The sequence below is a fragment of the Schistocerca piceifrons genome, chromosome 7, assembly GCF_021461385.2.
Source record: "Schistocerca piceifrons isolate TAMUIC-IGC-003096 chromosome 7, iqSchPice1.1, whole genome shotgun sequence".
NCBI lineage: Eukaryota > Metazoa > Arthropoda > Insecta > Orthoptera > Acrididae > Schistocerca > Schistocerca piceifrons.
The window spans coordinates 27,067,765-27,094,353 of NC_060144.1; the positions used below are offsets into that span (position 1 = coordinate 27,067,765).

Consider the following 26,589-nt stretch of genomic DNA (forward strand, 5'->3'; position numbering starts at 1 on the left):
CACTATGTGATTAAAAGTGTCCGGACACCCGCAGAAACATACATTTTTCATATTAGGTGCATTTTGCTGCCACCTACTGCCAAGTACTCCATATCAGCAACCTCAATAGTCATTAGACATCACGAGAGAGCAGAAGGGGGCACTCCAAGGAATTCAAGGACTTCGAACGTGATCAGGGGATTGGGTGTCATTTGTATCATACATCTGTAAGAGATTTCCACACTCCTAAACATTCCTAGGTCCACTGTTTCAGATGTGATTGTGAAGTGGAAATGTGAAGGGACACGTACAGCACAAAAGCATACAGGCCGACCTTGTTTGTTGACTGACAGATCACCGACAGTTGAAGAGGGTTGTAATGTTTAACAGGCAGACATCCATCAAGACCATCACACAGGAATTTCAAACTGCATCAGCATCCACTGCAAGTACTATGACAGATAGGCAGGAGGTGAGAAAACTTGGATTTCATGGTCGAGAGGCTGCTCACTAGCACCTCTTCTGGTGTAAGGAGCATAAACATGGGACAATTTAACAGTGGAAAAACGTTATGCGGAGTGAGGAGTCACGGTACACAATGTGGCGATCCGATGGCAGAGTGTGAATATGGCAAATGCCCGGTGAACGTCATCTGCCAGCATGTGTAGTGCCAACAATAAAATTCAGAGGCAGTGGTGTTATGGTATGGTCGTGTTTTTCATGGAGGGGGCTTGCACCCCTTGTTGTTTTGCGTGGGACTATCACATCACAGGCCTACAGTAACATTTTAAGCATCTTCTTGCTTCCCATTGTTGAAGAGCAATTTGGGGATGGCGATTGCATCTTTTAACACGACTGAGCACCTGTTCATAATGCACGGCCTGTGGCGGAATGGTTACAAGATAACAACATCCCTGTAATGGACTGCCCTACACAGAAGACTGACCAGAATCCTATAGAACACCTTTGGGATGTTTTGGAATGCCTACTTCATGCCAGACCTCACTGACCATCATCGATACCTTTCCTCAGTGCAGCACTCCATGAAGAATGGGCTCCCTTTCCACAAGAAACCTTCCAGCACCTGATTGAACACATACCTGTGAGAGTGGAAGGTGTCATCAAGGCTAAGGGTGAGCCAAAACCATAAATTCCAGCACTACGAATGGAAGGCACCACAAACTTTTAAGTCATTTTCAGCCAGGTGACCAGATACTTTTGACCACATAGTGTATTATTCATAGTTACAGTGATGATGTAGAATTAAATAAGCAACAGCATCTAACTGAAATAATTTGCATTGGAAGATACTTACACTAGATGATTCGTAGTAGATTCACATAAAATGCTGATCCAAAAGATTATCACTATATGAAAATAGATGTTAAAGGTCGAAGGAGACTATGCATGCGTAGGAACAAGCAGAGAACAATTTAAATACTTATTAGTTTATGACTTCAATGCTTTGTAAAATTTCCTTTCCCTAATAACACAGAAAAAAAGAATATTCAGACCTATTGTTTTGGTACCCTTCTAAAGTGATTACCTGTTATGTATTCATTCGAAGTGTATAGTGTTGTGTCCAAATTCCAGAATCATACAAAACACATGTATCAAAAACCAGAAAAATGTGTTTCATAATGAAGCATTTTATATTTCAATAAAGCAACAGACTATATTGGATTGTTTATGTATTCTGACCAGTACAATGCAACAGTAGTGAGAAACAAGTAGCATCCTGCCATAATTCAATTAATCAACTTCCTGAGAGTTCTACAAATTAAAAAAGTTTTACTTACCCCAATAATAATGAAATTCAATAACCTATCAATGCTTGTGCGTTTGAATTTGGTTTTTCCAGAATTCATCATCAACTTTGTGTCTTTACCAGCAAATATAACAACTCCATAGCACCACTGTGTATTCCTGAGAACACATCCTCTCAAAACAACTTTGTCATTATCAAGAGGATACCTGAAACACACACAACATACATTAGCTTTAGATTAAATGAGACTACTCAAGTATAAATTTTAAAAAAACTTTCCTACAACACATGCACACAATAATGCACATTTAATTTATTTTATTTTTGTTGATGATGTTTGGATGCTACATACAATACCTTTTGCCTTTCCATGAAAGTGTTCCTTCAAATTTGTTAAGCAAATTATTCGGTGTTTCACAAACAATTTCCCCATCAAAGGCTCCAATCAATGCATCATCCTGACCCATTTCTGCTGTTTCTGGCAGACACTGCCTGCATTTTAAATTTGTCTCCCTGAAAATATAATTCAATTAATGCACCAAAGACATAAACGAAAAAAAGTTGTTACATCCACTTTACTCTTTACTACAGCTCTTCTACTGAATATGACTGCTGAGTGCACTTCACCTCTTTTACAAAAAAATTGGGGAGGGCTCTCTGACAAGCTCCTCAGGCGCTACTTTGGACATTGTAAGGTTGTAAGACAGTTGTCTGATTTTACTTATGAAGTTGAAGATTTCACAAGACGACGAAAGATCAGAGATACGGTCCACGTCCTTCGAATGAAGCCCTATAAGGATCCTGCAACCCAGGGTAAATTCAAAGCTCCAGTGACAGGCAACAAGCGGAAAGGTGACGAAGAGTGTAGTGGGAAAATAAGTTCTAGGAAGATCACCAACAGGGCAAGAATCAGTCATCGGGAGTCGGAGTATGCAGGACCGATGATGCATTCCCGGACTAGAAGGATGTAACATCGAGACGCTGTTCTCTTAAGGAAGGGGCAATGTTGCAGAACAAGCCGAGTAGTGGTTATGATAATAAACTGTTGCATGGAATGTCATGAGTTCAAAACTCACATGGACTGTACAATTTTAATTTCTATATTCGGTTCGAGTACATTCTAGAAGTATCCACAAATGTCAAGAATCATTCTACTGGAATGGTCAGTAGCTGTATATATACTGTATGTGTTCTGGCCGGAGGCAGTTTGCTCTGCTCTCTCGTAAGCGCAAATGCTGAATAAACCTTCATTAAGTGAAGTTAGTGTCCGTCATTCATCTAATTACACCTTCTTCTATGTGACAATAGGAATTTCATCTGGTGCATCTGGATTAACATGAAACCAGAATGGTAAAAAAAGGAAAGAAAGAGAGAAAGACAGATTACTCACATACAGAGGACGCCAACTCGTTAAACATTCATTCTCTTGTTCTTCAGAGACTGTGGCAACAAATTTTAACAGATTCAGCACCTGACATAAGGGACAGTTTTTGAGCGTGTGTATCATATCAATAGACAAACCCGTACTCCTACTAATATCGTTACTGGAACACCCAAGCCCAAAAGATTTTACGTTCTGATACCTACGAGTGTGTGCTGAAAAATAATGACTCTGAATTTCTTATGTGAAAATTCTTAAAGCTATTTGAATAAAACAAACCTTATTAACATTCTGCACCTTTATTCTTCAAGTCTACATGCTTACTTTTCAACATAATCACCCTATCACCAAACACATTTCTCCCAATGAGAGACCAGTTTGTCGATATCATCACTGGACAATGTCTGACTTTGTTAACACAGCCACAAGCTCACTTCTATTTGCAACACTTCATCACTATCAATGTGAACTCCTCGAAGGTGTTCTTTAAGTTTGGGAAACAGATCAAAATAGGATGGTGCCAAGTTAGGGCTGTACAGAGGATGATCGATGACAGTGAACCGAATGTGTCACACTGCTGAAGTAGAGGGAGCTCCACATGTGGACGAATTCTTTGAACTTGAGTCGATTACAGCATGCTCTTTCTCACTCATCGACATGGTAAAATTACACATTACCATGTTACATCCTACAATTTGGAGCCCTCTAGAGGCAGAGCAGTAAAAATATGTTGACGTGGAGGATAAAGACATAGACATGAAGGATGAAGATGTAGAACGTTATGATGGTTGCTTAATTTAAAAAATTTGGAGGCATTATTTTTCATCACATCCTCCCATGGGTAGAGACCGGCCTGTAAACTGTGTGTTTCTCAGTGGTTACTGGATGACTTTTCTTAGGTTGTGTGCTCACTGACAACATTTCTTACAACAGTATACTTATGAGAATGACATCCATGTCAATTTGTGTGCTTGAAAATGAGTCAAAGCTCATAAGTAGCCAGTAGTGCTTAGTAACATACTTATTCTAACCTAACAGTGTGGTGATAATTATATCATACCTCGAAACACGAGCCTACATTTACGGCATTTGCATATTTACAAAAAGCTTACTATGTTGGTTGGAATACTCTCATTAATGTTATGAAGTTAGCAGCAATTATTTAAAAGGGGGTGTGTGGGGGTGGGAGGGAGGGAGAGTTAGTCTTTGCTAAGCTTTTAATACATCATAATAGCCGTATATGGCACCTAAAAAACTTTAATTGTAGAAAGTGCTCATCACAGCAGGAAATTTATTTGTGAATGAGATGATAAAGAAATTGTGACCTTACATTCAGATGTTACATCAGTTGATATTGGACTCAAGAATCAATACCCCCACTGATGCTGTCAGTTTCAACAATAAGCAAGTTCCAGTATCCATTCAAAAAATGTGCCTGCCACCTGCCACCCTATAAAGGAGAACTGGTAGCCACAGAAACAGCTCTAAGATACAGTATGACAATCCAAGCTGACCATACCGTAATAACAACAGAGTCCCTCTACACGTCAAAAAACACTATTATCAATTGGTAATGGTAAAAGGAGCTTCTATTGGGTGTATCAAATAGCTGATGCACCAAAAGCACAATGATACACTGGACAGTGTGATACGAAGCATAACTCCACTGGGAAAGGGAACAAGAGAGAATTCATAATGATGAGATTTAATTGTGCCTGCTTTCAACACAACCTCAATAGAATTTACAGTATCTCATACCACTAACATCTAGGGGGACATTCATGGCATCAATGACATGCACTTTGCCTGATCTAATAACAGAAAGAATCGGACTGACTATTTACGGAGCTGGCTGAAATGAAACAATAGGTTACCTCCAATGTGTCAATAGTCTTGGTAACAGTGAATATAAATATTTATAAATTGTTTGTGGAATTCCTGAGAACATGACAATTTGAGGAAAGGCAGCCACTATACGTCTGAACTGGTTGTATTTATGTACTCACAGGCAAATGAAATGAAATAAAGTGAAATATAAAACAAATTACAAGTTCAGTTTTCTTCTTCTTTTTCTCCAGTTTTTATTTATTTATTATTTATTTAATTTTTATTTGGGGGGGGGGGGGAGGGGGGGAGACAGGACTGGCTGGCTGGCTGGCTGGCTGGCTGGCTGGCTGACTGACTGACTGACTGGAGATTGGGAGGCAGGAGGGTATCAAAATACGTAGAGCAACCCCTGTGGTGGAGTATTCCCAAGGGGTAAATATGTCTCAGTAATAATAAATAGTCACAAAATATGGAGAAAGGAAAACATCACTTCATGTGAAATGTATTCAAATACTTATTTTTCAAACTTGAATCATCATAAACACTTGACTGTTTTGTACATTTACATGTCTTGTGAGAAGTTATTAAATGTTAAATTAAATAAAGGGGAGTAGTCAATCACCTTATGGGTTGTATATTCGATGGCACCATTTGTTCGTAACAAGTAATTTCACATGTACTGATAGTTCTTTGTATCTCCTACATAGATAGTTTTGTCTTACTGTATTTATGTTCATTTCTTTGTATTTATAAATATATAACAACTCAAAATCTGCTTCTTCCACCGACACCTTCAAAATTTTTTTTTTATATTTTTATTTTATATATATATTTTACCATTTCTGCACCCATGGGGACCACTTTACTTCTGATCTGTGGAAGGGACATTAACATATTTATTTTTTGTGAATATGTATTATTTATTTTTTATGACCTGTCCTACATGCTTGAGGCTCTCCTCACTGAATGAATGTATGGAACAAAAAGTACATCTAAAATATTATAATCTACTCTCCATGTATTTTGTAATTTCTACACACACCAAATTTCTTAAAATGACAAAGTTTGGGTGGCAATTGATCTAATGCAAACTTGTGTAATATTATCAATTATTGTGGTTTAGTAAATGCAAGAGTAAAGGTGAGTAATAGTACCCATCCAGCTCGGCAGTCTCGATGAAGCAGAGCCCGTTCGGCTCACTGGTGGTGAGCAGCAGCACGTCTGCAGCCACGAACTGGTCATTCTCCATGCGGATGACGTCGCCCACTTGCACTTGTGCCCAGCGCTCCTCCACCAACTTGCCCTCACGCAGTGCCTTTGAACGCCGCTTGTTCACCTGCCAGTCGCTCATGTGCCGTTGCTGCACTCCCAAACAACACAACATAAGTCAGCACTTGGTAACAGAAGGAATCACATAAGGTGGACAAAGTGAAAAGTTGCCAAAGCTACAGCCATTCACAATGGGATGGTGGCAAAGACCATAGGATTGCCATTTTTTATATGACAGAGTTTGTGAGTTTGTTGGATGTGTGTCATGCCACAAAAATTTTATACGAGATACAGAAAAAACATTATATCTCAGAGGCTCCAGGATGTTACCGATTCCCACAATGTGTGTGGCCCTGTGCTCCAACCACAACGTCCCAAAAAGCCGCACATGTTAATTGAAAAAAGAAATCACTCAGTAACATTTGGAACAATTTAAACAGACTCAACCTGATTTAGAGTGCCAATTTATTAATGTTGATGAGAAGAGGGTCCATCACTTCCCTCCACAAGCCAAACAGAAATCATAGCTGGTGGCCCTGTGTCGTCTGTGATGCAAAAAGGAGTCCTCCAATTCACTTTCTATCAAAGGTCGAAACAAAAACTGGTTAATACTTCTAAACCACCTAGTTGATAAAAATTGAACTAAGGATCTGGACTGAGAAAGAAAGAAACATCTTTCATCCAGGGAATGTTGCCAAGCGATTCTGTGTGCCATCTCAAGAGACAAAAAGGAAGCTGTGTGTGCTACTTGCATAGGAAATCCTGTTGAATTGCCACCTGCAGCAGGGTCACGTAACCATCAATGGAATAATATTTTTTTAAACCCAACTGGAAGTGATTAACAAGCTTTCTTTATTCGGGAACAGAGACAAGTCAGTGGTTCACCATTTGATATTTTCCTCCCTATACAGCCCATGAACGCCAGATTACTATTTATTTGGGCAAGTATCATCCTTCTCTGGTTTTAAAAAAGGGATTGAGGTGATCTCCTTTCCTACATTATGGAATTACCCCATCTCTCAGATTCAGCTGAATGCTACAAGGAAGACTACTGTGAGATGCTACCCAAACAGTGTGAGTAGTTTCATGGGAGAAATGGCGCTTACTGGGAACAGAATAGTTATTCCCAGGGTGGAAACAACATGGTCGGTATCCAAAAACTCTCTCTTCAAAGGGAAAATGGAAGCCAGTTTTTGCCGGCCGAAGTGGCCGTGTGGTTAAAGGCGCTGCAGTCTGGAACCGCCAGACCGCTACGGTCGCAGGTTCGAATCCTGCCTCGGGCATGGATGTTTGTGATGTCCTTAGGTTAGTTAGGTTTAACTAGTTCTAAGTTCTAGGGGACTAATGACCTCAGCAGTTGAGTCCCATAGTGCTCAGAGCCATTTGAACCATTTTAAGCCAGTTTGAAACAATGGCCGGAGGAAGATGGTCCCTGCACAGGGCATCCGTAATCTTTAGGGTCAAAGTTATACAGATATTAATCCTAAACTGAGAAGCTACTTGAAATTAACGGTGAGAAACAAATATTTTATTTTTTGTAGTGTAAACATTTTATATCTTATAACAATTCAGCAAGTTATGACATGTTCGTGGATTAAAACAGCAATAAAGGAAGTGTGGAATGAATTTCTTTTATTTCTACTAATGATCACAAAACTTTTGGTCCTTAGACTACCAGTTTCAGTCAGCAGTGACAGATCTGAAGGTGGTCACTGTTGACTGAACCCGGTAGTCTAAGGACCAAAAGCTCTGTGATATTTGGCAGAAATAAAACAAATTCATAATAATTTAGGCACATAGCAATTGTTCAAAGTATTGGCTGCATGTCTCAATCCAGGCATTACTGACTATACAATCCATGGACAGAGATGAACTTTGGGCTCAAACACACGTGGCCCCAGAGCTTGCACATACTGTTCACGATAGGGGTGTAACCGATACTATTAGTAATCTCTACACCAAGCTGTTCCAGAGCAACCGGCATAGACAGGCACACACGGGCAGGAGCGGCCAAAAGGCTGATGTATGGGCAGTCAGGCAGGAGCGTATGTGACAGTTCTGCACCAGCTGAGTGCACACGGGCAGGATTTGCCACATGGTTAGCCTATGTGCACAATGCGTCTAACAACATCACCTGGTGGGTAGCCTATAATGTCTGTGGCTAGCATTGAGAGAGCTGACGGCAGCCCGGCAGTACCCGGAACCTAGTGGCAGCATTTGAGTAGTGTGCTATACACTGTACTGTTAGAAGTACATAATTTACGTGCAAGTTCACTGGTGTGTGGTGACAAATGAACCTTCTCGCACACAATCCAACACAAAACCTCAAATTCCACTGTGGTAACACTCCAATGTCAAGGATTCTCAATAGCTATCTGTGGCTTAACATGACCCCATTACCCCCACGAATATTCCAGCTTTATGTAAGGTTTTACCCACTATGATGTACTGCTGCTGATTAGGATGTTATCTATTCTGAAACCCATCTTTGGTACATTCATCCAGTTTTACAGGTACAACAACCTCCAGCACCATTAATACATGTGTATTTACAAGTGCACCTAGCAACTAATGACCACATTTTCAATAGTCTTTTTTTTTGCCCATCCCTCTTCTGACTAGTATAATGCAGCCTGCCATGACCCCTGTTGTGCCTCCCTCACAGGATAGCACTTGTACCCAACATCTTTGATTATTTGTTGGATATATTTGTCTCTCTCTTCCCTTCCAGTTTTTGCCCTCTGCAGCTCACTCCAGTACCACTGAAGTTATCAGCTTATGTCTTAACTGGTTCTGTGTTTCTTATACTTAATATTATGTCACACAAAAGGGAAAGTTATTAGCTAATAGACAATAAGGAGTGCAAATTTTCTGAAAAGTTCTTATACTCCCAGTTACAAATGATCCCACCCAACATTAATTGAGCAGAATGTCAAACCAGCTGACTGGGAGCAGGAAAGGTGTATACGAGTTTGAATTCCACAGAGTGAAATACAGTGACATATGACAGAAGAATGCTGTGTGAAGAGGTGTGGCACTGCACTTTGGCACACTTAAGATCAAAAAACATGTGTTACATTTCCTCAAACATATATTTTTATATATCAAACTATTCAGAAAGATGTGCACTACAAAATGAACATATTTTTGAAAAATCAAGTTTTTGAAAAAATTTTTGTGTCCTACCTCAAACGCTCGAGGGGGACAGGGCACCACTATCAAGTTTTTGCCCTAGTTCAGGAATATTGTAGACCTGGGGCTGGAGTTCTTTCACTTACAATGTAGTCCACAATTTTGCTATGTACACTCCTGGAAATGGAAAAAAGAACACATTGACACCGATGTGTCAGACCCACCATACTTGCTCCGGACACTGCGAGAGGGCTGTACAAGCAATGATCACACGCACAGCACAGCGGACACACCAGGAACCACGGTGTTGGCCGTCGAATGGCGCTAGCTGCGCAGCATTTGTGCACCGCCGCCGTCAGTGTCAGCCAGTTTGCCGTGGCATACGGAGCTCCATCGCAGTCTTTAACACTGGTAGCATGCCGCTACAGCATGGACGTGAACCGTATGTGCAGTTGACGGACTTTGAGCGAGGGCGTATAGTGGGCATGCGGGAGGCCGGGTGGACGTACCGCCGAATTGCTCAACACGTGGGGCGTGAGGTCTCCAAAGTACATCGATGTTGTCGCCAGTGGTCGGCAGAAGGTGCACGTGCCCGTCGACCTGGGACCGGACTGCAGCGACACACGGATGCACGCCAAGACCGTAGGATCCTACGCAGTGCCGTAGGGGACCGCACCGCCACTTCCCAGCAAATTAGGGACACTGTTGCTCCTGGGGTATTGGCGAGGACCATTCGCAACCGTCTCCATGAAGCTGGGCTACGGTCCCGCACACCGTTAGGCCGTCTTCCGCTCACGCCCCAACATCGCGCAGCCCGCCTCCAGTGGTGTCGCGACAGGCGTGAATGGAGGGACGAATGGAGACGTGTCGTCTTCAGCGATGAGAGTCGCTTCTGCCTTGGTGCCAATGATGGTCGTATGCGTGTTTGGCGCCGTGCAGGTGAGCGCCACAATCAGGACTGCATACGACCGAGGCACACAGGGCCAACACCCGGCATCATGGTGTGGGGAGCGATCTCCTACACTGGCCGTACACCACTGGTGATCGTCGAGGGGACACTGAATAGTGCACGGTACATCCAAACCGTCATCGAACCCATCGTTCTACCATTCCTAGACCGGCTAGGGAACTTGCTGTTCCAACAGGACAATGCACGTCCGCATGTATCCCGTGCCACCCAACGTGCTCTAGAAGGTGTAAGTCAACTACCCTGGCCAGCAAGATCTCCGGATGTGTCCCCCATTGAGCATGTTTGGGACTGGATGAAGCGTCGTCTCACGCGGTCTGCACGTCCAGCACGAACGCTGGTCCAACTGAGGCGCCAGGTGGAAATGGCATGGCAAGCCGTTCCACAGGACTACATCCAGAATCTCTACGATCGTCTCCATGGGAGAATAGCAGCCTGCATTGCTGCGAAAGGTGGATATACACTGTACTAGTGCCGACATTGTGCATGCTCTGTTGCCTGTGTCTATGTGCCTGTGGTTCTGTCAGTGTGATCATGTGATGTATCTGACCCCAGGAATGTGTCAATAAAGTTTCCCCTTCCTGGGACAATGAATTCACGGTGTTCTTATTTCAGTTTCCAGGAGTGTATATCACCAATCTAATTTCTAATACTCCTCACTACTACCGTCTTTCTTTGATTTATTCTCAGTCAGTATCCTATTCTTATTAGACTCTTCATTCCATTCAACAGGTCCTGTAGGACTAATTCTTCTTCACCTTCACTGAGGATAGTGCAATGTCATTAGCAAATCTTATCACTGGTGACCTTACACTCTGAATTTTTAGCACACTTCCAAACCTTTCTTTCATTTCTTTAATTGCTTCTTCGAGGTATAGGTTGAACAACAGTGCAGAAACAAAGGGAGTAAGACAGGAATGCAATCTATGTCAAGAACTACTTCTTGGTCTTCCATTCTTATTGTCCCCTTTTTGTTTCTTATATATATTGTATATTACCATCCTCATCTATAGAACTCTAAACATCATACAACATTTTATGTTATCGAAGGCTTATTGCTGGTTGATGAATCCGATAAAGTGGTCAAGTGGTCTTTATTTTCATTAAGTCTTGCTTCCATTATCAAGTGCAACATCAGAACTGCCTCTTTGGCGTTTTCCATTTCCTAAAGCCAAACTTATCATCTAACAGATCCTCAATTTTCCTTTCCATTCATCAGCATATTACTGTTGTCAGTAAATCGATGCCTTAGCTATTAAGCCACCTGTCCCATACACCTTGCATTTATCCACCCTTGCTGTCTTTGTAATTTCCTACAATGATATACAGACTGTAGTATGTGGCGAACTCCACTATGGAATCATCAAAGATAACTGTGTATAGATTTTCAAGGTAGTGTCACCAATGTCTGTGCAGCAGGTGGTTGCTTGCAATGAAATAAAACCAATTCTCAAACACGGTCCTCACATAAATTGTTCATTCAAGACGATAGGCCACCAGAAGTATTAATTTCCAACCCCTGATCTCAAAATACTCTCTTTTACAATCCTCTACAGGGAATATAATGTTGATCCTAAACCGCTGGGCGCCTTATAAGCAAACTGACGACGACTATTGAGCCATGGTGAGTCATCTATGTGCTAAGCCCTTTCTTGGCAAAGGAGGTAGATCTATTGATTTTTTTCAATATGTGTCATGACATTCACATGATCCTACATAACACAAGGCTGTTCCTGTGTAATTTCTGTGTAAGTCAGTGGTCAGACACTTTGGGAAGCTTTTTCAGTAATTATTGATTTATTGTCAATAAAAACTGTAAGCAACTGAAAATTAAATTATATATCATTTTACAATAAACATCTGAATATATACTGTTACAGATGAAGAATTCTTACAGACTACAGTAAAAAACCAAATAGTACAGTGTTCATAGCACGCAAATGCACATTGCCTGTTACAGCATAATGCATTGGTCTGGTGAAACCTATGTTTCACATACATATCAGTGAACACCCAAGTTCACAATAAGAAACTGTAAGAAGGAATGACTTTCACAGAGAACTACACAGCAATGTCCTAAATCATAAAACATATTACACCTACCTAAAGTGATCTTCAACAGACTGTTCACAGAAATAAAAACATGAAAACATTACATTTGTTAAAAAAGAGTTTAACAGCATGCTATTATCAAATAATAAACTTCCACAGCAGAATAGAAAATATTGACACTGACATAGGTCTGCCAATTTTTCTATAATGTTTGTCACGTGGTCTAAACGTCTTTCGCGTAAAGAGTATTTCCACCACTCCTTCTTCTTCTTCTTCTTCTTCTTCTTCTTCTTCTTCTTCTTCTTTGTTTAGTTTGTTTCAGTGTAACTAGGTAACTAACAAGCTGTCAAAATGAGCCTAATGAGGAGCAATAATATATCGAGGGTGTGAATACGCAAAATCCTAATTGTGTTGGTTTTTAGCATTCTAGACTTTAATTGGTAAAAACGGAATCCTTATAGGATCATTTTGTTGTCCGCCCGTCTGTCTGTCTACCTGTCTGTCTGTCTACCCGATGGTTAAAAACCCTTTTCTCTCCAGAATGAGTGAACGTATCAAGTTGAAAATTATGACACACATTAAGGTCTACAGTCCCCGGTGGTCTAATAAATATAAGCTTCTATGTCAATGCAGTTAAAAAGACAAGGCCATTTATGTCAAATATTTTGATACACATAACCTCATTCATCAAAATGTATAGGGTATGTGCTGTTGACATATAACCCTGAAATATGGCAAGAAGTGAGGTTACACATTACCAGTACAACTAAAGGAGAAACATCCGAAAATTGTTAACTTGTAACTGTAACAAACGAAAAATAGCTTTTTTGTCATTTGTTATTCTACTGCCTGTCTGTCCTGTAAAGACTCCCCTTTCTCAGGAATGGGTAAACATATATCTTGCTTGTATTGATATCATTGACAGGCGGAACCCTTTGAGGTTCTCAACTCTCAGTATACATAATTAAGTTTGTACCAAACCCTAAATACACGAGTTCTATTTGCACTTATGCGGATTTTATTAGTATGGAGGGGTACAGTCTTCATAATTTGTGCTCTGTTTTAAGGAAAGGTAGTTTTTCACGCGTCTTGATATTTACGACATCGTATCTCCTGAACTGTGTGGCATATAACGATACTATTTTGCATGCACCCTCAGTGTTCTATGCGGACACTGCCTACAAAATGTGTTGCAAATAGACTTAGTAGTAAAGAAGTAATAAACCAAACTGTCATGCCTCATGTTTAAATGCTACTGCATGAACAAAGAAAATCTAGCTTTCATTATTTTATGGAGTGTGACTGTGAGAAAAAGTTTCGAATAGGTTACATTATGTGCAAAGTTTGTTGGAAGTCACTAAGTGCTCTCATTCTGAAACACTGGAGGAATGGTATGCACTGATGAGCCAAAACATTATGACCACCTGTTTAATAGCTTCTTTGTCCATCTGTAGAATGAAATACTTCACTGATTCTGCATATCAAGGATCCGACAGTTCGTTGGTAGGTTTGTGGAACTATGTGTATTAGCTGTCAACACACAGGTCAAGTAATTCTCGTAAATAATGGGCTGCCGCTTTGCATACTTGGTGACGGCACCCGATAGCTACCCAGATGGATTCCACAGGAATCAGGCGAGTTTGGTGGCCGACCCAACAACGTGAGTTCACTGTAAGGCTTCTCAAAGCACTGTCGCATGGTTCTGGCTCCAAGATATGGACAGTTACTGCTGAAAGATGACATCACTATCGGAGAAGACATCAAGCACGAAGAGATGCAGGTGGCACAGAGTGGGCAGCGTGTCTTCGGTAACTACCACTGGTGCCATGCAAGTGCAGAAGCATGTCTCCCATAACATAACACTACTTCCACCAGCCTGCGTCCGTGGCGCCACACGTTTCAAGCCAATGTTCACCTCGATCATGGCGTTTTGGAGACGACCATCGACCTAGTGTATCAAAAATGTGATTCACCCACAAAGCTGACGCGTTTCCATTGATTGGAGGTCGAATCCCGATGGTCCCGTGCCCACTGAAATAGGATTAAAATGTGATCACATAGGGGTGGTCTGCTGTGGAGTTCAACACTGTACTTTGAACAGTGTGCTCCAAAACACTTGTGCGAGTATCAGCTTTGAGTTCTTTCAACAGAGATGCCACACATCACCATCTGTCCTACTTTACAGTACAGACAAGACCCCGGACCCCATGCTATGTGAAGAGTCGTGGACGTCCAACCATTTAGCACCTAATGGTAGCTTCACTGTCGTCCTACCTCTTTCCGTAGATCCGCTGTTCCCGAGTTCCTGAAGCGTTTCCGTAACACACGCGTGATGATCAAACCTACCAGTAACAAATCTAGCGGCCCGCCTCTGAATTGCTTGTATGTCCGCCCTCAATCCGACCTGATAGGGATCCCAAACTCTCGAGCAGTACTCAAGAATATGTCGTATTAGTGTTTTATAAGCGGTCTCCTTTACAGATGAACCACATCTTCCCAAAATTCTACCAATGAACCGAAGACCACTATCCACCTTCCCCACAACTGCCATTACATGCTTGTCCCACTTCATATCGCTCTGCAATGTTACTCCCAAATATTTAATCGACGTGTCTGTGTCAAGCGCTAAACTACTAATGGAGTATTCAGACATTACAGGATTCTTTTTCCTATTCGTCTGCATTAATTTACATTTATCTATATTTGGAGTCAGCTGCCACTCTTTACACGAATTCTTTTCGTGAATCGCTACTGAGTAAATTTAGAAAACCAGCATTTGAGGATGACTGCAGTACAATTTTACTGCCGCATAGCTTTTGACAATGTTGACTGGAATACTCTCTTTCAAATTCTGAAGGTGGCAGGGGTAAAATACAGGGAGCAAAAGGCTATTTACAAGTTGTACGGAAAGCAGATGGCAGTTATAAGAGTCGAGGGAAATGAAAGGGAAGCAGTGGTTGGGAAGGGAGTGAGACAGGGTTGTAGCCTCTCCCCGATGCTATTCAATCTGTATATTGAGGTTCGCCGATGGCATTGTAATTCTGTCAGAGACAGCAAAGGACTTGGAAGAGCAGTTGAACGGAATGGACAGTGTCTTGAAAGGAGGGTGTAAGATGAACATCAACAAAAGCAATCAGTTATGTGATCTACCCATCTGATCTTCAGCATTCTTCTGTAACACCACATTTCAAAAGCTTCTATTCTCTTCTTGTCCAAACTATTTATCGTCCAGGTTTCACTTCCATACATTGCTACACTCCATACAAATACTTTCAGAAATGACTTCCTGACACTTAAATCTATACTCGATGTTAACAAATTTCTGTTCTTCAGAAACGCTTTCCATGGCATTGCCAGTCTACATTTTATATCCTCTCTACTTCGACCGACATCAGTTATTCTGCTCCCCAAATAGAAAAACTCCTTTACCACTTTAAGTGTCTCATTTCCTAATCTAATTCCCTCAGCATCACCCGAATTAATTCGACTACATTCCATTATCCTTGTTTTGCTTTTGTTGATGTTCATCTTATACCCTCCTTTCAAGACACTGTCCATTCCGTTCAACTGCTCTTCAAAGTCCTTTGCTGTCTCTGATGGAATTACAATGCTATCGGCGAACCTCAAAGTTTTTATTTCTTCTCCATGGATTTTAATACCTACTCCAAATTTTCCTTTTGTTTCCTTTACTGCTTGCTCAATATACAGATTGAATAACATCGGGGATGGGCTACAACCCTGTCTCACTCCCTTCCCAACCACTGCTTCCCTTTCCTGTCCCTTGACTCTCATAACTACCATCTGGTTTCTGTACAAATGGTAAATAGCCTTTCGCTCCCTGTATTTTACCCCTGCCACCTTTAGAATTTGAAAGAGAGTATTCCAGTCAACATTGTCAAAAGCTTTCTCTAAGTCTACAAATGCTAGGAACGTAGGTTTGCCTCTCCTTAATCTATTTTCTAAGGTAAGTCGTAGGGTCAGTATTGCCTCACGTGATCCAACATTTCTGCGGAATCCAAACTGATCTTCGCCGAGGTCGGCTTCTACCAGTTTTTCCATTCGTCTGTAAAGAATTCACGTTAGTATTTTGCAGCCGTGACTTATTAAACTGATTGTTCGGTAATTTTCACATCTGTCAGCACCTGCTTTCTTTGGGATTGGAATTATTATATTCTTCTTGAAGTCTGGCGGTATTTCGCCTGTCTCATACATCTTGCTCACTAGATGGTAGAGTTTTGTTAGACCTGGCTCTCCCAAGGCCGTCAGTAGTTCTAATGGAATGTTGTCCACTCCCGGGGCCTTGTTTGGACTCAGGTCTTTCAGTGCTCTGTCAAACACTTCACGCAGTATCGTATCTCCCATTTCATCTTCGTCTACCTCCACTTCCATTTCCACAATATTGTCCTCAAGAACATCGCCCCTGTAAAGACCCTCTGTATACTCCTTCCACCTTTCTGCTTTCCCTTCTTTGCTTAGAACTGGGTTTCCATCTGAGCTCTTGATATTCATACAAGTGGTTCTCTTTTCTCCAAACGTCTATTTAATTTTCTTGTAGGGAGTATGTATCTTACCCCTAGTGAGATAAGCCTCTACGTCCTTACATTCGTCCTCTATCCATCCCTGTTTAACCATTTTGCATTTCCTATCGATAAATTTTTAAGATCGATCAATAAATATAAGACTTACTGGAAAGCTTTTTTTTTTTTTTTTTGCCCTGGACGTTGTTAGATATGCAACCTGTGACTGGGACTGGGTGAGTGTTTTAACCGTAGCTTGTCTCTACTGCTACATGCTACCCTGTGTGCCTCTCCATGCTGCGAGCACTCACATAATCGTCGTAGGCGTCCTTGATGGCGGTGAGGGCGAGCACGCCGAGCAGCGGCACCGCCGTCGTGATGGGCGTGAGCGACGAGATGGCGGGGATCATCTGCAGCACGAGCAGGCACAGGAAGTAGAAGTTGGCGAGCCGCTGGAACTGCTCGAACAGGTTCAGCGGCAGGAACGTCAGCACGCTGTACTTGGACGTCTTGATGTAGTTGTTCTGCAACACATATACACCCTCGGTTAACCTCCCTCGGGATCGGAGACTAGGAGGCCAAAAGTTTAATCCTGGAACCCACGCCGGTTTTATAGATCCTGAAAAAGCTTTCGATCGAACAGATCGAAATAAATTGTGCGTAATAATGAATGGTTCCCATTTATACTCCGCAAGCCACCCAACGGTGTGTGGCGGAGGGCACTTTACGTATCTCTGTCATTACCTCCCTTTTCTGTTCCAGTCGCGTATGCTTCGCGGGAAGAACGAATCTCGGAAAGCCTCCGTGCGCGCTCGAATCTCTCTAATTTTACATTCGTGATCTCCTCGGGAGGTATAAGTTGGGGGAAGCAATATATTCGATACCTCATCCAGAAACGCACCCTCTCGATACCTGGACAGCAAGCTACACCGTGATGCAGAGCGCCTCTCTTGCAGAGTCTGCCACTTGAGTTTGCTAAACATCTCCGTAACGCTATCGCGCTTACCAAATAACCCTGTAACGAAACGCGCCGCTCTTCTTTGGATCTTCTCAATCTCCTCCGTCAACCCGATCTGGTACGGATCCCACACTGATGAGCAGTACTCAAGTATAGGTCGAACGAGTGTTTTGTAAGCCACCTCCTTTGTTGATGGACTACATTTTCTAAGGACTCTCCCAATGAATCTCAACCTGGTACCCGCCTTACCAACAATTAATTTTATGTGATCATTCCACTTCAAATCGTTCCGACACGCATACTCCCAGATATTTTACAGAAGTAACTGCTACCAGTGTTTGTTCCGCTATCATATAATCATACAATAAAGGATCCTTCTTTCTATCTGTTGACTAAGTCGTTAAAATTGGAAACCAGTTAATTATACAAGAATTAAACAAACATAAGGACCTAACTGCACTGTTAAGTGGGGCGTTCCCCAAGGGTCGGTGTTGGGGCCACTGCTGTTTCTTATTTATATAAATGATACGCGTTCCAGTATTACAGGCGATTCAAAAATATTTCTGTTTGCTGATGACACCAGCTTGGTAGTGAAGGATCATGTGTGTAATATTGAAACATTATCAAATAATGTAGTTCAAGAAATAAGTTCGTGGCTTGTGAAAAATAATTTGATGCTGAATCACAGTAAGACTCAGTTCTTACAGTTTCTAACTCACAATTCAACAAGAACCGATATTTTGATCACACAGAATGGGCATATTATAAGCGAGACGGAACAGTTCAAGTTCCTAGGCGTTCGGATAGATAGTAAGCTGTTGTGGAAAGCCCACGTCCAGGATCTTGTTCAGAAACTAAATGCTGCTTTATATACCATTAGAACAGTATCTGAAATAAGTGACAGTTCAACACGAAAAGTAGTCTACTTCGCATATTTTCATACGCTTATGTCATATGGTATTATTTTTTGGGGTAATTCTTCTGATTCAAAAAGGGTATTTTTGGCTCAAAAACGGGCTGTTCGAGCTATATGTGGTGTAAGTTCGAGAACCTCTTGTCGACCCCTATTCAATAGTCTGGGAATTCTGACATTGCCCTCACAGTATATATTTTCTTTAATGTCGCTTAATGTTAGCAATATTAGCCTAATTCCCAAGAGTTAGCAGCTTTCACTCAGTTAATACTAGGCAGAAATCAAATCTGCATGTAGAATGCACTTCCTTGACTCTTGTGCAGAAAGGAGTGCAGTATTCTGCTGCATCCATTTTCAATAAGCTACCACAAGAACTCAAAAATCTTAGCAGTAGGCCAACTCTTTTAAGTCTAAACTGAAGAGTTTCCTCAAGGCTCACTCATATTCTGTCGACGAGCTGCTGGAAGAGCTGGAAAATTAAGCACATTCCAGAGTTACATTGTTGATTTTCTTTATTTAAACTTAAGACGTATCGCCTGAATATGTTTTTTATATTTCATTTTACCTGTTTCTACTATCGTGTTATAATTTCATGTATTGACTCGTTCCATGACCATGGAGACTTCTCCCTAATTTGGTTGGTTGGTTGGTTGTATCGGGGAAGGAGACCAGACAGCGAGGTCATCGGTCTCATCGGATTAGGGAAGGAAGTCGGCCGTGCCCTTTGAAAGGAACCATCCAGGCATTTGCCTGGAGCGATTTAGGGAAATCACGGAAAACCTAAATCAGGATGGCCGGACGCGGAATTGAACCGTCGTCCTCCCGAATGCGAGTCCAGTGTCGAACCACTGCGCCACCTCGCTCGGTCCTAATTTGGTCCCACGGAACAATAAATAAATAAATAAATAGAACATGCACGCCTGATATTTTTCCACGAGAGTGTTAAGATAACTTACCTCGGTGTCTGGCTGGTCAGGAAACTTCCACGGAGGAACCACACAGAATACGTTGCCAACAGAGCACACGTGAGGCTCAAACCTCTCTACCCAACGCTCCATAGGGAAAGCACACCAAATAATAGGGCATCGAGGTCGATATACGTAACACCGATCAGACCTCTGATGAGGTACGCAGCTCCTGTCGGGGGATATGCAGCTCTTACACGCCTACAGGTCGTACAGAAAAAAGTGCTACGTATCATTAGCAACGCTCCACGCTACACTAGCACCGCCGCTCTTCACAATGAACGCCGCCTTGAAACACTCAAGGAAGTTTCCAGAATGATATTTTCACTCTGCAGCGGAGTGTGCGCTGAAGGTTCGCAGGAGAGCTTCTGTAAAGCTTGGAAGGTAGGAGACGAGATACTGGCAGAAGTCAAGCTGTGAGGACCGGGCGTGAGTCGTGCTTCGGTAGCTCAGATGGTAGAGCACTCGCCCGCGAAAGGCAAAGGTCCCGAGTTCGAGTCTCGGTCGGGCACACAGTTTTAATCTGCCAGGAAGTATTCAAAAAACTCGCCACCCGACGATACTGGAACTCGAGACACTAACAATGGAACTCTGCGGAACTACGATCACAACCGTAAGTGGAAGCATAAGCGGCCAAAGAGGCTGCTAGCTAGGGCATAACCACCTACGGCAAGCTAACACACACTCAAAGGCGACATCGACATCAGCGATCCCCTGCACATCAGCCGTACTGACTGGATACGCCAGCTGCTCATAGCCGACCGACAGGAAACAGCAGGGAAGGAGATAAACTCTCACACTAACGCACAAACAAACCGCCAACACTACCATACACTCTGCCCTTCAAATCGCTACCCTTCGTTAAACTTTCGATCCAATCTGTCTACACACGAGCGCGTATTAATGGTTAATCATAACCAGACGTACGCTAACATAGCAGTACCCACATCCTACGAAGATCTCACTCAGTGAAAACTAACCACTATGCAGAGATGGCAGTAGATCTGTTGTGTTGGCCATCATGCCGGTGTGGGCATGGAGGAGCTCTACCCTATACAAAAATGTGATCGAACATTATGAATTACCTCGAAGAAATCGGTCTATTGACACACAGCCAACATGGGTTTAGAAAACATTGTTCCTGTGAAACACAACTAGCTCTTTATTCACATGAAGTGTTGAGTGCTATTGACAACGCATTTCAGATCGATTTCGTATTTCTGGATTTCCGGAAGGCTTTTGACACTGTACCACAAAACCGGCTCGTAGTGAAATTGCGTGCTTATGAAATATCGTTTCAGTTATGTGACTGGATTTGTGATTTCCTGTCAGAGAGGTCACAGTTCGTAGTAATTGACGGAAAGTCATCGAGTAAAACAGAAGTGATTTCTGGCGTTCACCAAGGTAGTGTTATAGGCCCTTTGCTGTTCCTTATCTATATAAGCGATTTGGGAGACAATCTGAGCAGCCGTCTTCGGTTGTTTGCAGATGACGTTGTCGTTTATCGACTAATAAAATCATCAGAAGATCAAAACAAACTGCAAAACGATTTAGAAGAAATATCGGAATGGTGCAAAAAGTGGCAGTTGACCCTAAATAACGAAAAGTGTGAGGTCATCCACATGAGTGCTAAAAGGAACTCAAACTGCTGTTACACGATAAATCAGTCTAATCTAAAAGCCGTAAATTCAACTAAATACTTAGGTATTACAATTACGAACTACTTAAATTGGAAGTAACACATAGAAAATGTTGTGGGAAAGGCTAACCAAAGACTGCGTTTTATTGGCAGGACACTTAGAAAATGTAATAGACCTACTAAGGAGACTGCCTACACTACGCTTGTCCGTTCTCTTTCAGAATACTGCTGCGCGGTGTGGGATCCTTACCAGAAAGGACTGACGGAGTACATCGAAAAAGTTCAAAGAAAGGCAGCAAGTTTTGTATTATCGCGAAATATGGGTGAGAGTGTCACAAAAATGATACAGGATTTGGGCTGGAAATCATTAAAAGAAGGCTTTTTCGTTGTGACGGAATCTTCTAACGAAATTCCAATCATCAACTTTTCATCCGAATGCGAAAATATTTTGTTTGCACCGACCTATATAGGGGCGAACGATCAATACGATAAAATAAGGGAAATCAGAGCTCTTACGGAAAGATATAGGTGTTCATTCTTTCCGCGCGCTATACGAGATTGGAATAATAGAGAATTGTGAAGGTGGTTCGATGAACCCTCTGCCAGGCACCTAAATGTGACCATGTAGATGTAGATGTAAAGCCTGCCTCTGCGCATACGTCTCCGTGCCAATATCTGGTAGAAAGTTAACGATGTGAACTAGCAATCTCCAGATAAAAACTCTCACCTGAAAATGAGTGAATGGTTATCAGCCGAAATATCGTGCCAAGAGTCAGTCTCCTTGAATGAATTTTCATTCTGCAGCGAGCGTGCCCTGATTGAAACTTCCTGGCAGATTAAGACTTTCAAATCAGCGCAATACGCTTCACGGTGAGAAGTCATTCTGTAAACAATTCCCCAGGCCGTGGCTGAGCCACGCTTCAGCAATATGCTTTCCTCTACGTGTGCTAATCTCCCAAAGAATGCGGGATAACTTCAGTGAAGTCTGAAAGGTAGGAGATGAGGTACCGACGGAAGGAGGACTGTGATGGCGAGACGTGAGTCATGTTTGGATACTCAATCTATACAGCATTTCCCTGCGAAAGACAAAGGTCTCAGATTCTTGTCACTGTCCGCCACACAGTTTTGATCTGCTAGGAAGTGGCAACCCACCCTGTAATATGCAGACGCGAGAAATTGACCTTAAGCAGATCAAACAAGAGGAAATCACAAACCGCCGAGGTGAGACATTTTTAATATCTTCGGCAGGCTGTATACTCTAAGGTAAAAACGTGTAATGATACGCTGAAGAAACTGAACATTTTCAATACAAGTAACAAAATACTGTAATGCAAGCTAATACAGTTATTTAAACAAACGTTGAAAATTATAGCCACATCCTATACATTCACAGACAATTATCGGTGGCTCATCTTAAACAGATGTCATACTTTATTGACTTGTGCCGGCCGGAGTGGCCGTGCGGTTCTAGGCGCTACAGTCTGGAACCGAGCGACCGCTCCGGTCGCAGATTCGAATCCTGCCTCGGGCATGGATGTGTGTGATGTCCTTAGGTTAGTTAGGTTTAATTAGTTCTAAGTTCTAGGCGACTGATGACCTCAGAAGTTAAGTGGCATAGTGCTCAGAGCCATTTGAACCATTTTAGTGACTTGTTGGTTGACAAAATTTACGATGAGATGGAGAACAACAAACACAACGCTGACAAGGCGTTGAAAGGCAACGGAACAAAAAAATCCTAAAATAATGGTGCCACACATTCTGAAATGGGACCGAGTGGTTGGGTCTCGTTACAAAGAGACGAACGATATTCAGATAGCGGAAATGAGATTTCTAAGAAAAGCGACACACTGCTCTACGTTGGATACTATAAGTTCAAAATGGTTCAAATGGTTCTGAGCACTATGGGACTTAACATCTGAGTTCCTCAGCCCCCTAGAACTTAGAACTACTTAAATCTAACTAACCACACACATCCACGCCCGAGGCAGGATTTGAACCTGCGACCGTAGCAGTCACGCGGTTCCGGACTGAAGCACCTAGAACCGCTCAGCCACAGTGGCCGGCGATTCTATAAGTAATATGAGATAAGAACAGAATAAAACATTATGAAAACTGGAACGAAACAGAGTGGAATGAGATAAAATTGAAATCTCATACTAACAGAGTGAACAAGAGAAGATTTTCAAACGGAACGAGTCACCTGTGGTGTGATACGTGTACGACCCTAAATTGAAAAATCGATAGCGAAGAGTGATCGACAGCAGAGAATGGAAGACGGCAGTCGATGTACCTTTCGACTTGAGACAGTAGATATGACTGTAATAGCAGTTATTAATAGAAATGTCTGCAGCCGCAGGTGCAGTTACGTTTTTTTTCTGGTGGTTTATTGTCGATAAACAGTTAATTGGAGAAAAATACTTGCGAAGTGAATGAAACTGAATGGACGAGTGCAATAATGAACGGTTCCAATTCAGTGTAGGAAACAGTAATCAGGGTAAGTAAGTGGACAGTTAACGCACGTCTGATGAGAAAAACAGAGGAACTTTCAGTGTCTTACATTCGGCAGAAAATACTGCAGTACAGTTCATAACCGTTGTCTTTCCCTCAGCTGTCAAGAGTTCTGCTTGAACTGAAGCGTAATAATCAAGACACTATTTTAAATCTAATTTTTAAGAAGAGTTGCAGCAGGTGATCCTATAATTTTCCTGCACCTAAACTCCATTGAAGTCTGGAGGACTTACGTTTAATGAGGACAGTCCTGCTCATTAACGCTCGTGTCATCTCCAGATGCTTATGAGCACAAAACTATAGTTATTAATGTTCTTGGCGGTGCAGATAAACAGGATTGAAATAAATAACGTTTCAGGCGTGCATGCTGATCGTTACTACGAGGGTTGGGGGTTGTTTTGGGGGAAGAGACCAAACAGCGAGGTCATCGGTCTCATCGGATTAGGGAAGGATGGGGAGGGAAATCGGTCGTGCCCGTCAAAGGAACCATCCCGGCATTTGGCTGAAGCGATTTAGGGAAATCACGGAAAACCTAAATCAGGATGGCCGGACGCGGGATTGAACCGTCGTCCTCCCGAATGCGAGTCCAGTGTGCTAACCACTGTGCCACCTCCCTCGGTTTACTACGAGGGTTGGAACTTTAATAGTGGCAACTACTTATTTACAGCTCGTACAAAATAGATACGTATTTCAAATTTTTACCGGTCTTCAACGTAGTCACCAGCATTGTGTACAACCCGTTGCCAGCGATGTGGAAGTCGTAGGATACTCTTAGCAGTTCCAGTTGTGTTGACAGTTTGAGCGGCGCGGTCTGTTGGCCGACGAATTTGTAGCTGTTCTGAAACGAATGCCGTGAAGTGTTTCCTTCAGTTTAGAAATCGAGTTGAACTCACGAGGGCTTAAGCCAGGGGAGTGCAGAAGGTGGTATAGCACTTAGCAGCCCCAACAGTCAGAAAAATCAGTAACAGCTTGCACTATACGTGCTTGAGCATTGTCCTGCAAAATGATGGTCAGGTCCTGCAGAAAGTGTCATCACTTCTGTCTCTAAGCTGGTCGTAGGCTGTGTTCCAAAAATGAACAGCATGTACACGAACAAAAGAATAACAGTAACTAGTAACTTTTTTTGTATACGATTGTTCGTTTTTGTGCTGCAATTATGGCTGTTTATTATTGCGTAGACTTGTGAATCAAAGGCTGTATGATTACATCACGGAGAGTAAGATTTTGTCAATAAATATCTACCAGATATTGGCAATGGGATTGGGAGCGGTTAGTATCGCGAAGTTCAACTGAACTGTGTACCAATTTGCAACTTCCTCTGCTAATATGAGATTAAAAGCCTACATACAGAATTCGGAGTTTACAATTCTGTGATTAAGCGCTTCATAGGTTTAGTGTTAGGACGCCGCAATATATATTTACCTTAGACACATTTGACGTAAAAAATAGATGACCACCTTCATCGCTGCACTGGCAGCTTGGAAGGACGGTGTTGCACACTTGTTCGCTTTAGTAATCTTCCGAAATGAACTCAGCAAAAGCAGCAACAAGTGGGCCCACACCACAGGGCGATCAATACAAGAGCACGTATCGAGAAGTCGCAAACTCACACGGCCGCTTGACTGGCAAGCACTATGGCACCCCACGATCAGACGAGTGAAAATCATCCGCGGTTGTCAGTTTACCTTCTCGATAACTCCCCCCCCCCCCCCCCCCCCTCTCTCTCTCTCTCTCTCTCTCTCTCTCTCTCTCTCTCTCTCTCTCTCTCTGACGAAATTTACTAAATATAGTAGCACCTTTTGAAAGGATGTCAGCATATTTACTAGCTGTACACCGACGGTAAAAAAAGCACTTTCCTTTTCTTGTCTTTTTTGTCGTTACATGTTACGTTGTGTGGCGCGACGTCATAGTGGCGCAGTGTTCTTGAGTTGGGTCGAGTCTGTAGACTGGGTATTCAATATCCTGCGACGCTCTCTTGTGTTGGATGTATATGTCCTGAAGCATGTTTTGTTAGGTAGGTAATATAGTCAGTCATTTAACGTTGAGAGTTGAGTGTGTCAGTTTGTTATTTCAAAAGTTCGTGCCGGTTTGCTTGTGACGTACTTTGATTTTGTGTATTGTGGCTGATGTACGAGGGCTATTCAGACAGTATGGACTGTTTCCGTCTGACGCCGCTAGGCGCGCGCCGATCGCGTATATTTTGGTATGTGCGTGCTCGGGAGCTCAGTCGGCATCCATCCGTGATAGCGGGAACGTCTTTGCGTGTCTGGTTTTTTCGATGTTCGAAACTGAAATGTGCGCTGCACTTGAAAATCCCGCCAGTTGTGAGATGTGGTTTATGATATAGTTTTTCTCGGCAAAAAACATAAAACCTATAGAAATTTATCGTGAACTGTGCGAAGTGTACGGAAACAACGTAATGAGTGAATGTTCCGTCCAGAAATGGTGCATTCAGTTTAAAAATGGCCGAGCCAACGTTCATGATGAAGAGAGGAGTGGACGCCCAAGCATTGTGAATGACAATCTTGTCGCTAGAGTTAATGAAATGATTCGTGAAAACCGTCGCTTCACAATAACGGAGCTTTCACTTTCTTTTCCACAAGTTTCACGGCCTTTCTTGTTTGAAATTGTCACTCAAAAGTTAGCCTATCCCAAATTTTGTGCATGATGGGTGTTCAAAATGCTTACAGAGTTCCATAAAGAACAGCTAATGG

General features: G+C 42.3%; 1 protein-coding gene across 2 annotated transcripts in view; it reads right to left on the minus strand.

The window, feature by feature from the left end:
- The window catches only part of LOC124804712 (phospholipid-transporting ATPase ID), a 538,289-nt gene that overhangs the window by 188,682 nt on the left and 323,018 nt on the right, over positions 1-26,589 (minus strand). For both annotated transcript variants that reach the window (XM_047264976.1, XM_047264975.1), the window contains exons 3-6: positions 17,204-17,416; positions 6,110-6,315; positions 2,105-2,260; positions 1,779-1,953 (exon numbers count right to left, since the gene is read on the minus strand). In XM_047264976.1, the coding sequence (XP_047120932.1) occupies positions 1,779-1,953; positions 2,105-2,260; positions 6,110-6,315; positions 17,204-17,416 (750 nt within the window). The remainder of the gene's footprint in view (positions 1-1,778; positions 1,954-2,104; positions 2,261-6,109; positions 6,316-17,203; positions 17,417-26,589) is intronic.